The sequence below is a fragment of the Anopheles moucheti genome, chromosome 3, assembly GCF_943734755.1.
Source record: "Anopheles moucheti chromosome 3, idAnoMoucSN_F20_07, whole genome shotgun sequence".
NCBI lineage: Eukaryota > Metazoa > Arthropoda > Insecta > Diptera > Culicidae > Anopheles > Anopheles moucheti.
In genome coordinates, this window is record NC_069141.1 from 6781282 (window position 1) to 6796296 (window position 15015).

Below are 15015 nucleotides of genomic sequence, written 5' to 3' on the forward strand. Positions count from 1 at the left end.
CATTGAACCGGCCACAACCCGTGCCAACCGACTAAACGGCCGTACGTTTCGTAATCGTCGCCAAGAATCGTTCAAGCTGGGGTCCTTCCTGAAGAAGCTGTGCTGGTAAGTAACGAAGAAAAGTTTTGATCCTCGGATAGTAAGGCTTGAACATGAGATCGATTTACTTGATTGATACAATCCCTCAGAGGGTGACCCCAAATGTGTGCAAATTGTTCAAATTTAATGCTTTTTGTCTTGCATTGTTTTTTATGCAAAAGATTTTTTCCTTCATCAGATGGTGCGTCACAAAAAAGCAAAAAAAAAACAAAATCATAACATTCATGTAAACAATACCGTTCCTTTCTTCAACTGTCAACGCATTTATGCGAATGTGTGCGTGCGATCAACAACGCTCACCCACACTGTTGCGCATCGCGGAAAAAGCAAAACAGTCAACAAAAAAGACAGTTGTTCTTTCAATAGGAAGAAACGTCATCTCCACAAGTATCTCGCAGGGCTTTGACTGATTGCGTTTTGGCAGAAAATTCATCGCCAAAAGGCTACACTGTTGTGCTTCCGTCGTATGGTTCGCCAGTATCGTGTTGCGTGATAAAATCTTACATCCCCGTAACGGTCGTGGTTCGCATTCCGAATCCTGCTTACGACACCCGTGGGTATTCAGAAACGGCCACCAAAATTCATGAGCTACAGGTAATCCGTGACGCGATGGAGGACGCCCCACCGCACCACATTCCATCCGCACCGGTCACGAAGGAAACGATTCCGCTCATCGAGAAGGCACCCAAAACGCGCTGGTTCAGGTAATCATCCGTAGCACGGTCACCATCTTGATGTCCTCCTCAGCAAACGGGACTATCGGTACGAACAGATAACCAACCAAAGAGTTACGTCCCAAACCCAACAGAATGTTTGCTACAGTGGGTGTCTCTTATCAGCATTGAATTGGCGGAAGAAGACCACGTTCACCATTATTTAGGCCACCCAAGTGTGGAGCACGATGAGTCATCGGGTGTAATGTAATGCCGAAGTGGAAAGTGAGCCATTCGAAGCTTTTGTTTGCCGCAAATCCGTTGCACAATAGGCAAGGAAAGGCGGAAATGAAATCGTTACAAACAGCCACTATGGCAAATATTGCTTGATATGGCCTCATGTAATATTTATGAATTAAAATTACTTACACCGTATTAACACTGTTTGTTTATTGTGGAGTGAATGAAGAAAAAACATGTTCAAGGACTATTCCCATCACTGATGTACTTGCCCTTTTACTGTTTATCGATTTGTTACGCCGTCACCTTTAATTACGTTTTTCACTTTTAGCTGCTGGTGCTGGGCATGGCGAAAATGGTGTGCCTCGAAGGAACTGAAACCCCGCACGATCTACATCGGGCGGCCACTCACGGAAAAGTTTCCACCGAACGAGATCCGCAACCAGAAGTACAACATTTTCACCTTTCTGCCGCTAGTTCTGTTCGAGCAGTTCCGCTTCTTTCTAAATCTGTACTTCCTCATCATGGCCGTCAGCCAGTTTATACCGGAAATTCGTATCGGGTACCTTTACACCTACTGGGGTCCACTCGGGTTCGTGCTGGCCGTGACGATATGTCGTGAGGCGGTCGATGATCTAAGGCGGCACAAACGGGACCGGGAGGTAAACTCACAGAAGTATAAACGGTTTGCCAGCGCTGATAAACCACCGGAATCTGTCTCGTCCTCGAAACTGCGTGTCGGTGACATCATTATGGTGGAAAAGGATGAACGAGTGCCGGCGGATTTGATTCTGCTGCGCACCAGCGATAAAAGTGGAGCCGTGTTTGTTCGTACCGACATGTTGGATGGTGAGACAGATTGGAAGCTGAGACTAGCGGTTCCGGCAACGCAGAAACTTGCCTCTCATGGTGAACTGCTGACGGTGAATGCATCGCTGTACGTTGAGAAACCACAGCGGGACATACACACGTTCATCGGGACATATTCAAAGGTGAATTTTGGAGGAAAACTTTATCTTATTCCGGAGGCATCAGACGTTAATATAATTGTTTCTCTTTTTATAGCTCGGTGGAACGGAAGATGAAGGTTTAAATGTGGAAAATACACTCTGGGCAAATACGGTCGTCGCATCCGGCACAGCCGTCGGTATCGTTATCTACACTGGGAGTGAAACGCGCAGCGTCATGAACAATTCGCAACCTCGCTCAAAAGTGGGTCTGCTCGATCTGGAAATTAATAATCTCACAAAGGTCCTGTTCTGTGCCGTCATCGGGCTGTCATTCGCAATGATGTGTCTGAAGGGATTCAACGGACCCTGGTATCGCTATATGTTCCGGTTTGTGCTGCTGTTTTCCTACATCATCCCGATCAGCTTGCGCGTGAACCTCGACATGGGCAAAGCGTTCTACTCGTGGCAGATTCAAAATGACGATGAAATCAAGGGTACGGTGGTGCGTTCCACTACCATCCCGGAGGAGCTTGGGCGCATGTCGTATCTGCTGACGGATAAAACTGGTACCCTAACGCAGAACGAGATGATCTTTAAAAAGATCCACGTCGGTACGGCTGCGTATGGTCGGGACACTTTTCCGATGGTGTCGGCCGCCATTCAATCCGTGTACGGGACACTTACGACACCGGCCGATGCATCACCGGACGATCACGGTGCCGAGTATCAACCGAGACTGCGTAAACCGGACGGATGGCGTATTTGGGAATCAGTAAAAGCGCTCGCGCTCTGTCACAACGTTACACCGGTGTATGAAAGTAGCAGTAGTAACGGTGGAAGTAGCTCTCTGTCTTCCACCTCCGGCACGGAACGACGACAATCACCTTCTCGGTCAATTTCCGTAGAAAGTCAAGCCGGTGAACCATCGGCGGGAAAGACGACTACAACGGAGAAAACGTACCAAGCGTCCAGCCCGGATGAGATCGCACTGGTAAAATGGACGGAATCGGTCGGATTGACGCTGGTACAGCGGGACCTGAACCATATGACGCTACAGATACGCGACGCTACTCGCGAAAGTAATGGTGCGCGTGGTTCAAACATGAACGAGAACGCTTCCATCAACACGACCGTTACGAACCTGTCGGTGAACTCTAAAACCGACCTCAATTCCCCGTCGAGCGGTGGCAGTGTGACGTCACTGAATTCGATCATTGCCGCCGGTGCACCGGGATTGATGAAGTACCAAATACTGCAAACGTTCCCATTTACGAGCGAAAACAAGCGCATGGGAATTATAGTGCGTGAGCTAAATGGTGGCGAGATAACCTTCTATCTGAAAGGTGCCGATGTCGTTATGTCCGGCATTGTGCAGTACAATGATTGGCTGGCGGAGGAGAGTGGCAATATGGCACGCGAGGGTCTCCGAACGCTCGTAGTAGCGAAAAAGGTATTGTCGGAGGAACATTACAACGATTTCGTGATGCGTTACAATGCGGCTAAGGTGAGCGTTACCGATCGCGTTACAAAGGTGGCCGCTGTTATCGAGAGTCTCGAGCGTGAGATGGAACTTCTCTGTCTGACCGGTGTCGAGGATCGGTTGCAGGAACGGGTACGACCAACGCTCGAACTGCTGCGTAACGCGGGCATTAAGATTTGGATGCTGACCGGCGATAAGCTCGAGACGGCCACCTGTATTGCAAAGTCGTCGCATCTTGTTGGGCGCAACCAAAGCATACACGTACTGAAGAGTGTGCTCACACGCACGGACGCCCATCTGGAGCTAAACCAGTTCCGGCGGAAGCAGGACTGTGCGCTGGTTGTGTCCGGCGAGAGCCTTGAGGTGTGCCTGCAGTACTATCAGCCCGAGTTTATGGAGTTAGCGACGGCCTGCCCGGCGGTCGTTTGCTGTCGCTGCAGTCCCACGCAAAAGGCGCAGGTCGTATCGTTGATTCAAAAGTACTCGAAAAAACGCACGTGCGCCGTTGGAGATGGTGGCAATGATGTGAGCATGATCCAGCAAGCAGATGCGGGTATTGGTATTGAGGGACGTGAAGGCAAACAAGCGTCACTGGCGGGAGATTTTAGCATACCGCAGTTTTCACACATTGCGCGGCTGCTGATCGTGCACGGTCGGCGTTCGTACAAGCGTTCGGCTGCCCTTTCGCAGTTCGTCATTCATCGAGGGTTGATCATATCGACCATGCAAGCGGTCTTTTCGGCCGTGTTCTACCTGTCTTCGGTGGCGCTTTATCAGGGTTTTCTGATGGTCGGATACGCGACACTGTACACAATGTTTCCGGTGTTTTCACTCGTGCTCGATCAGGACATTAGTGCGAACATTGCGATTACGTATCCCGAGCTTTACAAGGAGCTGTCCAAGGGCCGCAGCTTAAGCTACAAAACGTTCTTCATGTGGGTGTTGATCAGTATCTATCAAGGTAAGGGCACTCTGCAAGGAATTTCGTACACGGTGGCAAATTGTTAATGATGCATCTTTACTCACTTGCAGGCGGTGTGATCATGTACGGTGCGCTGATTTTGTTTGAGGACGAATTCATTCATATCGTAGCAATCAGCTTTTCGGCCCTCATTCTTACGGAGCTGATAATGGTTGCATTAACCATTCGTACGTGGCACAAGTGAGTGTTTACATGCGTTAGCTAGTGATAAGATAATTCTATGCCGGCTTGTAAAAAACACAACAACCGAATCTATCTCTTCCAGATTGATGGTTATAGCGGAACTGTTCAGTCTGGTGCTGTACATTGTCTCTCTTGCCGTGCTGCACGAATATTTCGGTAAGCATTATGACCGGTCTCGATCGGTTACTTCACGCCTTTCATATGTTTGTTTGCTCGCGTTTTTACTTTCAGACTGGGAGTTTATCTGGTCGTGGGATTTCCTGTGGAAAGTGCTGGTCATCACACTCGTCTCCTGTCTTCCGCTGTACATTCTAAAATTCTTGCGCAAAAAGTTCTCACCACCATCGTATTCGAAGCTCTCCTAAGCGTACGGTTTTGTTTGTTTTTTTATTTATTTATTCCTAACTTTCGACGCAACGAACGCACTCGTTTCGGTGTTGCGTACGGCAGTGCTGAACATTATTTACCTTTATAAGCGCATTAAATATTCAAGTTATTAGTTTTTACCGTGTCCCCGGGTTGCTTTTTAGCTTCAAAGTATTAGCTTTGATGTTCGTTATAAGCTGGGAACACATTTACTTGCGGTACTTGTATTCCTTTCCCCTTTTTTAATACAAATTATACCAATATGCTGCTGCATTGTATTGATCTATATACATATACTTTGATCGTGATATTTTCCTTCTAATCGTAATTCACTCACCCATGCACCCGAATGGAGAAAAACCGCGAGTGAGAAACAGTGCAGAGAGTGTATAGCTGAGAGAGAATTATTTAAACCGGAACAGCAGCGAAAGTACATAACTGAAACATAACTTGTTACAAACAGTGTCTAAATGAATATCAATGCCTTCGGCAGTCGAACGTAGTACAGTTCGCGATGAACAATTTTTAAAATGGTAATTAATGCAAACTTAAGCGTTCATTTTTACTAAAGTGGTAAAAACTTTAAAACATAAAAATACAATGATACACGCACACACATCCACATGCAAAACAAAACAAGAACAACACAACCAACAGCATTAAAACAAACTAAACGTAAAAAACAAACCAGGAGATGTTGCAGTAAGGTGAAAGGTGTACCACGAGCGGGTCAAATCTTGTAACCATTGAACCAATATTATCCAACCAAGTGGATCCAACCAGTGGTGAGTTTCACACCCCTCTTGGTGCACATGGAGAAGAAATAAAACGGATCACGCGTAAATGGACTAATTGAATTAATAAATTTCACAATTTAATAACAAATCGATATTGTAGGGGGTTTTATGCAATGTTCCGAAATTAAATTGAAATGTTCTCATTTTAAAGTTTGACTAGCAAAAACTGTAACCTCCACAGCGTTCGTTCAGTCACTCGTTTATTTTTTGTGTAAACAATGCCTGCTTTTAAGTAGGAGTAACGTCCAAGACAGGCAGTACGGAAAGGATACGGAGTAAGCGGCACTTTTACGGATGGCAATTATGTTGCGGATCATCTACGGTCTCAGCACCTTCCTCAGGCGTCGTTGATGTTTTTCTTAATCCACGGCAGGAAGGCGGTGACGCGTGTATAAACGCCAGGATACTGGCCCTTTCCACATCCGATACCCCAGGAAACGACACCGACCTGCGTCCACTTGCCATCGTTCACCATCAATGGACCACCCGAGTCACCCTATCGGGAAGGACAAGATCTCATTAAATTATTCCCACTTCCTGCAAAAAGACACATACACTGCAAGAATCCTTGGCTGCCTGTCCGGCACAAAGCATCGTATCGATAATGCCACCCGGTGCCGCAGGACCGTATTTGATGCGACACTCGTTGTTCGTCCAGATCGGTAGATTCACCTCCTGCAGGATTGCCGGCTGTGGTCCATCTGTGCACAAACATCAAACAAACGGTAAGTGTCGTAGCTTACCTTAAAAACGTCTCATACATACTTTCTCTCAAGCTTCCCCAACCGATCACGGTAGCCGTATGGCCATTGTAAGCACGCGTGTTATCTGCTGCCGGCAGACAGATCGGTCGCACCTGCTTCGTAAACGGTACCGGTTGGTCCATCGTCAGGACGGCCACATCGTTGTACTGTGGAGAAGAAAGACAGCTTACGAAGACATTCTGATAGAGCACGGCAGCAATAAGTCATCCACTTACCAACGTACGCGAATCGAACCCTCGATGACGGACGAGTCGCTTTACGCGCCGCTCCACGTGTTGTACCTCCGTGTTCGATCGGATGTTGTGATCGCCGAGCTTCACTGACAGACGTGCCACGTCGTAGGAGCTCATACTATTGAGAAAATGGGGAAAATGAGCGAAGAGAAGAAGGATTGAATTTGCAATGCCGCGTAAGGACGAAACTTCTACCTACTGGGCAACGCAATGGGCCGCCGTCAGGATGTGAATGCTATCGATCAGTGATCCACCACAAAACTGTCGTCCATTGTTAAAAAGGGCCGCTACCCAAGGCCACTCATTCGGATCCGCATTGTGACCACCAACAATTCGCTCCGTGTCCTAGAAAAGTGCATAAAGCGGTAGTAGTAGTTATTGGGACAGTAATGTTAAAATGTTGCACACATTCAGGCGGAAATGTTCTCTGTGTAGTTCTTGCATGATATTTAATGTTATGTATTTTTAAAGTAAGCTTCACAAGAGTTAGTTCAATGTTGATTTGACGAAGGCAAATATTTTTAAAGATTGAATGCCTCTATTAAACGTGATTACTCATCGATGCAATTTTCGATGCATGTTCGAAGCTTTCACAGTCCTATTTGCGTGTGGTAAATAATTGTAAATAATATTATAAGCTGTTTAAAGAGCAATCTTCCCGCCCAAAAAAATGCATTAATCGTCGCTGGGTTTGCGTCATTCCATGCGAACAACGCCTCCGATGATGTATCGTGCATCGTTTGTGTGCGATTCGTACACCGATTATCATCCCACTTACCGGATTGCCATTTTTCACACCACAGCCAACGTTCGATGGTTCGCTCACGACACCGGACGAGGAGGGTGGCAGGGTGGAAATCTCCAGCGGTGGATGGGTGGGTACGGGTGGTGGCCAAACACCAATCGGTTGTACCGGTGACGGTGTCGGTTGATTGGGAACCTGCGGCACCTGCGGTCGTGTAGGCCACGTGGTTGAAGGCCGTTGCGTTGGTTCCGAAACGGGACCAACGGAGGCAACGGTGGTCGGTGGCTCGGGTCCACCGAACGACGGTGGATGAGTGGCGGGCGTATGATCCGGCGGATGGGTCGGGATTGGTGGTGGCCAACTCGGATAGTTGTTGTTCTTGTTCGGTGGTTTGATCGGTTCGCCCAGCCCGGTACCACCGGTGGCACTGAACGGTGGCAGCACTACGCCCGGGACGCCCTCTATGACGGGATTGGAATCGATCGGAAGGGGTGTGATGGGGTTGGTGCAGCACACACCGAACGCTTGGCGGCCCTGCTCGTTGAAGTAGCTGCAGGTGTCGTAGTTACCGAGCACCCATGACTCCCAGACGCTCAGATCGGGCACCTTAAAGTATGGATAGCACTTACGGAACGAGGTGCAGAAGCCCAGATGTCCCTTGGCGGTAAGACACGGGCTGCCGTCGCCCAGTGCCTGCTTCCAGTCGGCATGCGGCACGTGAGCGTTCAGCCACACTTGGCGTGGCTGTCGAGGTGGCGGTTGATCGGCTGTTTATGAAAGACAAACGTATGAAAGTGTACTTTAAGGATATATTTCGTAGTAAGTATTTGCTAACGCTTGATACGTCTCACACTATCTTCACACCGCCCAGTATGTTTGTCCTACATTCATATCTCATGACTAATATCTATTCATAATCAACACAATTGTACTGTTTCAAACTAATTTGTGTTTAACACATGCTTGTGTTCAATGCTTATGCCTAAAAGTATGCAATACAATTCTACACTTTTACCTCTTGCACGATTTCCGTCTGATTTGTATGAAATATTCCGATCCACATCAAAATGATGCTTATTAAATGCGCTTATATTGTTTTTAATTATAGGAACGTTGACAGATACATTGAGATTTCCTGAACTGGATCGTAAATACGCTGAAATACTGGCTAGATTATAAGCAGTGGTAGCTCCAGTACTCGCATACATCCCTGAGACAGGGACCTTGTTCAAAATTGACCAAACCTTCTTAGCCGCGATCGAGAGTAAAATACGCAGAAGGATGGAGGAGTAGCTACAATGACGAGCTCTGCGAGGTGTACGGCAAACTTACTGTCGTACAGCCAATTACATTAGCTAGGTGCCGGTGTGTTGGTCACGTCAGTAGAATGACACCAGACGACCCAGAGAAGTCCTCTTAGGTCTTCCACATGGACAGAGGCCCAAATTGAGATGGAGTGATGACGTTGAAGCGTCCGCCAAGCGGCGAGAGCGATTAAGAGGACTCCCACAGCAGGCCAGAACCCCGAAGAGGTTTTAGCGCCGAATAAGTAGGTAAGTATAGTCATTTGATGTTATTGTTTATCAAGTTTCACTGATGGTATTAACAGACCAAAGCATATTTAATCTTTGAATTTCAACTGAATATTGCTATCAATAACCAGCGACCTGTTAATTTAGATTGTTTAATCAAGTACAAGATTTGTTTCATCATTTTTGATATCTATATTGTTAATACTATTAAAAGAATACACGCATATAAGCTCTCGTGAAGGAAACTTAAAGGATGACGGTCCACTGCCAAAACACCATAAATCACTGTCAAGTGGCGCAAATTATTCGAATCAATCGTCATTGTATCGATTCAATCATTCAACCCTCTACCCTCAACCCTCTAAAATTGAACGAATTTCTGTGCCAAACAAAAGAAAAGGAAAAACAAAACCATCAAACCACTCCAGCGCTGCACGGATTACAAAAGAACATTAACGTAATATATATTTAAAAAAAAAACAGTATCACACACACGAAAAGATAAGTATTTGTTTTACTTATTTCGTGTGTTGGCTCTTTTTTTGTGTTGTCGCTTATTCGTTCACTTGCTCGTTGGATTGATATTTTTGTTTTTATTTGAAAGTTCGTTCACACCTTCGGGGTGGCAGTATTTGAATAAATTTACATATTAACCAACCGAATGGAGCTGCCAGCACAATGAAAGCAGAACGGCCGATCATCGGCGACGATAAAACGAAAAGGGGAGAAAAAAAAAACGTCAGGAAAGGAAAGGGGAACAGGTTTGGGGGGCGCAGAGATCGGAAGAAATGATGATCGATCTGGCCGGTTGATCGTCGCTCGAGAAATATCAATCAAACGGTAGATAGTTGTGCCCCCCCTATACCAGCTTGTGTTGTGTTATGCGGACCCTCGAATGGGGCTCGAGAATTTGGCCAGGCTTGTGGTTTGGGTTGAGAAACCAGACAGCTCACGCATGATTCACCACGTCCATGTTCAGGAGAAAAGGAACTGTAACCGGGTGGAAGAACATCCAAAGGTAAAGAAAACAGTAAAAAATGGAATCTGGAACGCTTGGTAATAAGAGGAAACCGCATGACCTTAGCAATGTTTCGGTGTTGCAGCTAAAAATACAACATCCCGCTGAGGTCAACAGCCTTCGGTGCGAGTGTTTGAATTCAAAGGAAAAGGAAGCATTTTGTTTCTTAACTGTATAAAGTTGCATAATATGCAAGGAACATATTATTTTGAACTTTTCCTGCTAACTTTAGACTGCGCAAAGAACATACTATTGAATATTCAATGCAAAAAACGTTCCGAATGTGTAAATTGGAATATGTTTTGCTGTAATAATTAAGCACTAGCAAAGATACAAAGCTTCCTTTGAAATGTGTCATTCCTTAGTAATGATTTGGTCTATTCTTTGTTAGAGGAAATAATTGCTACTAATAGCCAGGATAACTTATTTACCTCGCTTTTCACTCGTTCCTCTTTACCTGACAAACATTCACCAGGAAAAATGTTCATCATTGCACCTTTGCTCGGAGTGAAATTCCTCCGAAGACTCACCTTTCTTCCTACGAACTTCCAGATTACCCCTCGTAAATCCATTATTCACCGTGCTAATGAGCCACCCCGGGAGCGGAATCAAAGGCTGGACATTGTCCAAGCATGGTCGTAAAACAACACGATCGTAAATGTAGGTGCTAAAAGCATCAGCTAGCCTACCGACTACCGTTACAGTACTTTCCGTTTTCCCAACCAGAAGCAGCAGAATCCCGCCCCACTGGTTGGAGGAGTTGCAAAATAAATTCTATTATAGAGGAACTGTGCAGAAGAAACGCCGGTTTCTTCATCCGGTGGATGGTTTGGGTTGGGATGGGCTGAGGTCTTGCACATAAATCAGGGATTGTTGAAGGGCGGAATATCAATCCAATACAATGCTCCCATTAGACGTGGTTGCATGTTGCAGCATGATCGGCACTTTGAAACGGCCGTCCTTCCCCAAAGGAATTTTCCTCCAGATGTGTGAGTGCGTGTTTCCAATATCCATTGTGTTTGCTGTTGCGCTTAATCAGTTTTGCGTAGCAATAGCATAGTTTATTCATCCATTGCTGCCCTCTTTCGATCCGTGGATTGGATCTTGGCACAGAAGATCCCGAACGAAAGGATCGTTAATTAAAAGTTACGTTCCGTGCACGATCCATCCAGCCCAACCATTAGCTAGCCTGTAATTAGTTGTTTGCAGACTTATCAACCCATTCAGCCGTTAATGGGCGAATGCGTGCCTTTGTTGATCGATTAAAATTTAATTTAGTTCTGGTCAAACAGTGTGAGTGGATAAACATAGCAGCAGCAGAGAGTGGACAGATTATATTCATTATAAAGTTCAACTTAGAGGTATTGGTTTTACATTAGAGTTTATTGAGAGTTCCATCTCTACTTGCTACTTTGAAAGTCATTCATAAACTTCGAATACATTAAATAAAACATTTAACGATCTTTGATTGTACTGATTTTAACGCATGCCGTGTAGCCACCCATAGTGACCTGGGATGACTCCTAGTGTGATGACTACTACCCAGACCGGCATGTGATGAAGTCCGTCTACCGAACATTTTACGCCGGTTGCGTACCTGATCGGAATCGTCTATGAACCGCATGGCAAGTAATAAACACCCAACACCGTACACTCGCTGCGGTCTCATTCCACGCCTGGGACGTTTGTACCCTCGCTCCCGCTTCATTTACGCGCGCGTAATGTGGAAAGCACTAGTTTGTCTTCCTCAACGGTGCCTGTCGGCCTTTGGGATGGCACGCGGCTGACACATTTCGCAAGGTGCTGCAATGCGTTGGATTTTCCCGTTTGCTTGCGATCCTTTTCACTTGCCCCATTTCTGTTGGCTACGCGCTCACTGTCTTCCGGGTCCCTCGATCTCGCGTTGTTTCGTGTACGGGGCATGTAAAATGGGTGTGTGTTTTGTTTGTTTTCGAGCGGTGCTTAAGCATCTTAGCTTCGGTGCGCATTGTTTAAGCGGAAATTGTTTCACGATGACGTGGTGCAGACAATTTCAAACATTAAGAACAATCGCATTATTTCCCTCCTTCCCCAAAAAAAATGAAAGATCTGTCCTGTTGTTCGGAGGTTTTACTTCTTCCTTTATCTCAACTTGCTCCACTAGATAGAGAGCATGGTAAGGTTCTTAGATCATGCCACCCCGAAACCGGTACCTACCAGTTTCAGCTTTTGCAATTGTTCTTACCATGCCCGTCCTCGACCGTCTGCATCGTGATGTGAGACCAGTTCCTATAGGGGTATCTTCTGTCTTAAGATCCAGAACCACCTGTTTCGCCACTCTCGGCCGTGCACACGCTCAACAAACGGAACGCACAAAATGTCAAAGCTAAATGGCACAACGTGTACACTCCCAGACCAGAAGATCCTGATTCCTACCAACCGTTTCTTTGTTTGGGACATTTTTCAACGCCTTTGTCACGTCGGAAAGCCCACCGATGGGGTTTGTGATTAGCAAGGCGAGGAACGTCCGATACTGAATGTGCGCTGTTTGGGCGGTTGCATGGTTCAATGCTCCTGGTGTAAATGTGGCGTGTGCGTGTGTGCAAAGTATGGCTTGAAACTACGCAGTTTGCTTTTTTAAATGCGTGTACACAGGAACCACGCAGGAACAAGTGTACCAATGCACAATGCTTGCAAAAACACGAAGTACATCTGAAGATCAGATCGGATGAGGATCTTCCATGTTTCGTATTTCATTTTTTTATTTTTTTTATTTTTCTTTTTTTGTGTTTGTTTAAATAAAAATTATCAAAATCATAAAAGTTTATTATTTCTATTGCAACTTAAAATCAAATTAAGTAACAATTGCACAACAATTAATTTGAATCCAATGTGCACAAATTAATTCTTTGCCCTTTCGCGCGTTGAAGTCTTTTGATTTCTCATACAAAACGAACAAGCGACGAACCCTCGTTCAAAATTCATATTAACATTTTAATCGGTTTTTTCTCACTTTACCTTCAATTACAACTGTATCCTCACTTGAATGTGGCTCAGCTTTATCCACATTTACCCCCCACACATCCACCGACAAACACAACGCTACTATGATCACACAAATCAGTCGCATTGTGACACTTTGTCACCACCGAATTGTACACTTGCACGATCGCTGTTTTTTTGTACCTCACTATAAAACACTTCATGCAATCGATCGATATAAATGATCTTGTTTTTTTTAAGTAACTATCAAATTAAAGCACTTTTATCACTTCTGTTCTACTCGCGATGTAGATCACTAGCAAAGTGCTGCCGAATAATTGAACGAACCGCGAACCGGGACAGTGCCGCGCCGTGGACGTGCCCGTGACATTGACTCGAAACCGTTTGAAATTGAACTGTAATGCGGCCAGCTTATTGATGACCGTTTTATATAGACACAGAGCTCCCGGTGCACGCACACACGGAATCGTTCCTGTCCCGTGTTCCTGCCCGCTTCCTGCTGCACTTCAGGGGAAAACCGTCCGAGTGTGTGTGTGTGTATGGGTGGGGTTTGTGTGTTGTTTCTCTTCACTTCTTCTGCGCTGGTCCTCCGGGAATGTGCCGTGTCCCGATGCGCGATGATCCCGTCCCGCTAATTCCCGATCGAAGACAACTACTACGCGCTCGTGAGCGCATGGTTTGGTGCGTGAAACATCGGGAGAATCGGACTCGCGTATCGGACCTGGTGTTGCGCGGTTAGTGTTTGGCAGAACAAAAAAAAAACACCGATCGCACGCGTGTGTGGTCACGCAAGATTCAAACTATGGCGCGGACGCGGGCGTCTCGTAGTAGAAGCTTCGTACGGATCACCCATCAACCCCGATGGACAGAGCTGCTACAGTGTTGGGCAAAAATGTTATACTACTGCTAGATGATCTTTTAGTTAGCTCTAGAAAGATAAATAAAAAGTTTTATTGTTGTAAACTAAATAATATAACTTAGACCTTCCAATATTCCAAGTCATATAAATATTAAAAAGTTAATAGAAGTTGTTAAAATATAAGCAAACATAACGATAAATACGAGAGAAATTTATAACGCAAAGCTTTCAATGAGGTATTACATTGGAAAACAGATGACTAAAACGAAGAAAAATATATTGGTTATAACAGTTTCTTTCGGGCGTCACTGTGTTCACTGAAGACAAACACGAAACACCAGTAAGTAGCGTGGTGTTTCACTTGTTTCAGCCTACCAGTACACTAACCCCCTTCGCAACCACAACCCTTTTCCGCAGCTCCTTTCGCTGTTCCCTTTCTAAACATTGATGTCTTTAAGCCTCCCCAAAGCTTCAGCGTCTGTCCTTCTTTCGTTCTATCATTCCGGTCCGAATGCTGGCAAATGGACAACTCTGTCATTGTACCCATTCAGCCGACACCTCTGCCATTTGCTTGCTTTTACCACGCGCGCAGGCCTGTCTTCCTTTCCACCATCCGGTCGATCGATAATTCGGAGTAGCGCGAAAAAAATCTCCCGCTAGCGATCGTAGTCAGCCCGGCCTGACCCGGCTGGCTGTCGTTCGTCGTTCGCGTGCCCCATCACAAGAATAAATAGTTACCGGTGTTCGTGCACCATATATGTGCGTTTAAAAGGAGGGGGGCCTGTTAGCGGGCCCAACCTTCCCATTAGCCGGTTCGGGCAGGACGATTACGATCAGGTCAGCGGGAAAGTGTAGCCGGTGTATAGTGGCGGCTTAAGAACGATCCGAACTAGATTAGTCGATAGGGGAGAATTGGAATAAAGAACAATAATTAGCTGTATGTTTCTAGTGTTTAAGCTTTTGGCGATAAATGGGTCAACTGGAAACAAAAAAAATACAGAAATATGCAAAGAACTTTTCCATCCACCCAAAGCATTACAATGACTTTTCTCTTAATAAAGTTTCCCTTTTTTGGAGCTGAGCTGAGGGCCGATCAAACTATGAGCCTTTGTGCACCCTGGTCAATGCTCAT

The 15015-nt window shown here is 45.8% G+C and overlaps 3 protein-coding genes across 3 annotated transcripts in view; 2 read left to right on the forward strand and 1 right to left on the reverse strand.

The window, feature by feature from the left end:
• LOC128305888 (nucleolar protein 4) overlaps positions 1 to 15015 on the forward strand; it is a 289274-nt gene that overhangs the window by 79180 nt on the left and 195079 nt on the right. The window lies entirely within an intron of this gene.
• On the forward strand, positions 633 to 5828 carry LOC128305895 (probable phospholipid-transporting ATPase IIB). The gene is made up of 7 exons (XM_053043525.1): positions 633 to 803; positions 1324 to 1984; positions 2058 to 3024; positions 3172 to 4383; positions 4455 to 4584; positions 4670 to 4743; positions 4819 to 5828. Exons 1-7 carry the CDS (start codon positions 709 to 711, stop codon positions 4950 to 4952), a joined length of 3273 nt encoding a protein of 1090 aa, XP_052899485.1. The 5' UTR covers positions 633 to 708; the 3' UTR covers positions 4953 to 5828.
• Positions 6018 to 13151, reverse strand: LOC128305270 (clotting factor B). Its single transcript, XM_053042640.1, has 7 exons — positions 13040 to 13151; positions 7526 to 8259; positions 6947 to 7092; positions 6730 to 6865; positions 6516 to 6660; positions 6306 to 6451; positions 6018 to 6246 (listed from the first exon to the last, which is right to left on the reverse strand). The coding sequence occupies exons 1-7, from the start codon at positions 13149 to 13151 to the stop codon at positions 6088 to 6090; spliced, it is 1578 nt and encodes a 525-aa protein (XP_052898600.1). The 3' UTR covers positions 6018 to 6087.

What these genes read in the sequence shown, in the direction of transcription:
- LOC128305895 (XM_053043525.1), top strand. Translation starts at nt 709, where the DNA reads ATGGAGGACGCCCCACCGCACCACATTCCATCCGCACCGGTCACGAAG. An exon ending in CGACGCTACTCGCGAAAGTA is followed by an intron (nt 3,025 to 3,171) that starts ATGGTGCGCGTG and finishes CCGCCGGTGCAC; the next exon opens with CGGGATTGATGAAGTACCAA. An exon ending in GTTGATCAGTATCTATCAAG is followed by an intron (nt 4,384 to 4,454) that starts GTAAGGGCACTC and finishes ACTCACTTGCAG; the next exon opens with GCGGTGTGATCATGTACGGT.
- LOC128305270 (XM_053042640.1), bottom strand. Translation starts at nt 13,151, where the DNA reads ATGCGACTGATTTGTGTGATCATAGTAGCGTTGTGTTTGTCGGTGGAT. An exon ending in GTGTGAAAAATGGCAATCCG is followed by an intron (nt 7,093 to 7,525) that starts GTAAGTGGGATG and finishes GCACTTTTCTAG; the next exon opens with GACACGGAGCGAATTGTTGG. An exon ending in TTGGGGAAGCTTGAGAGAAA is followed by an intron (nt 6,452 to 6,515) that starts GTATGTATGAGA and finishes GTTTGTGCACAG; the next exon opens with ATGGACCACAGCCGGCAATC.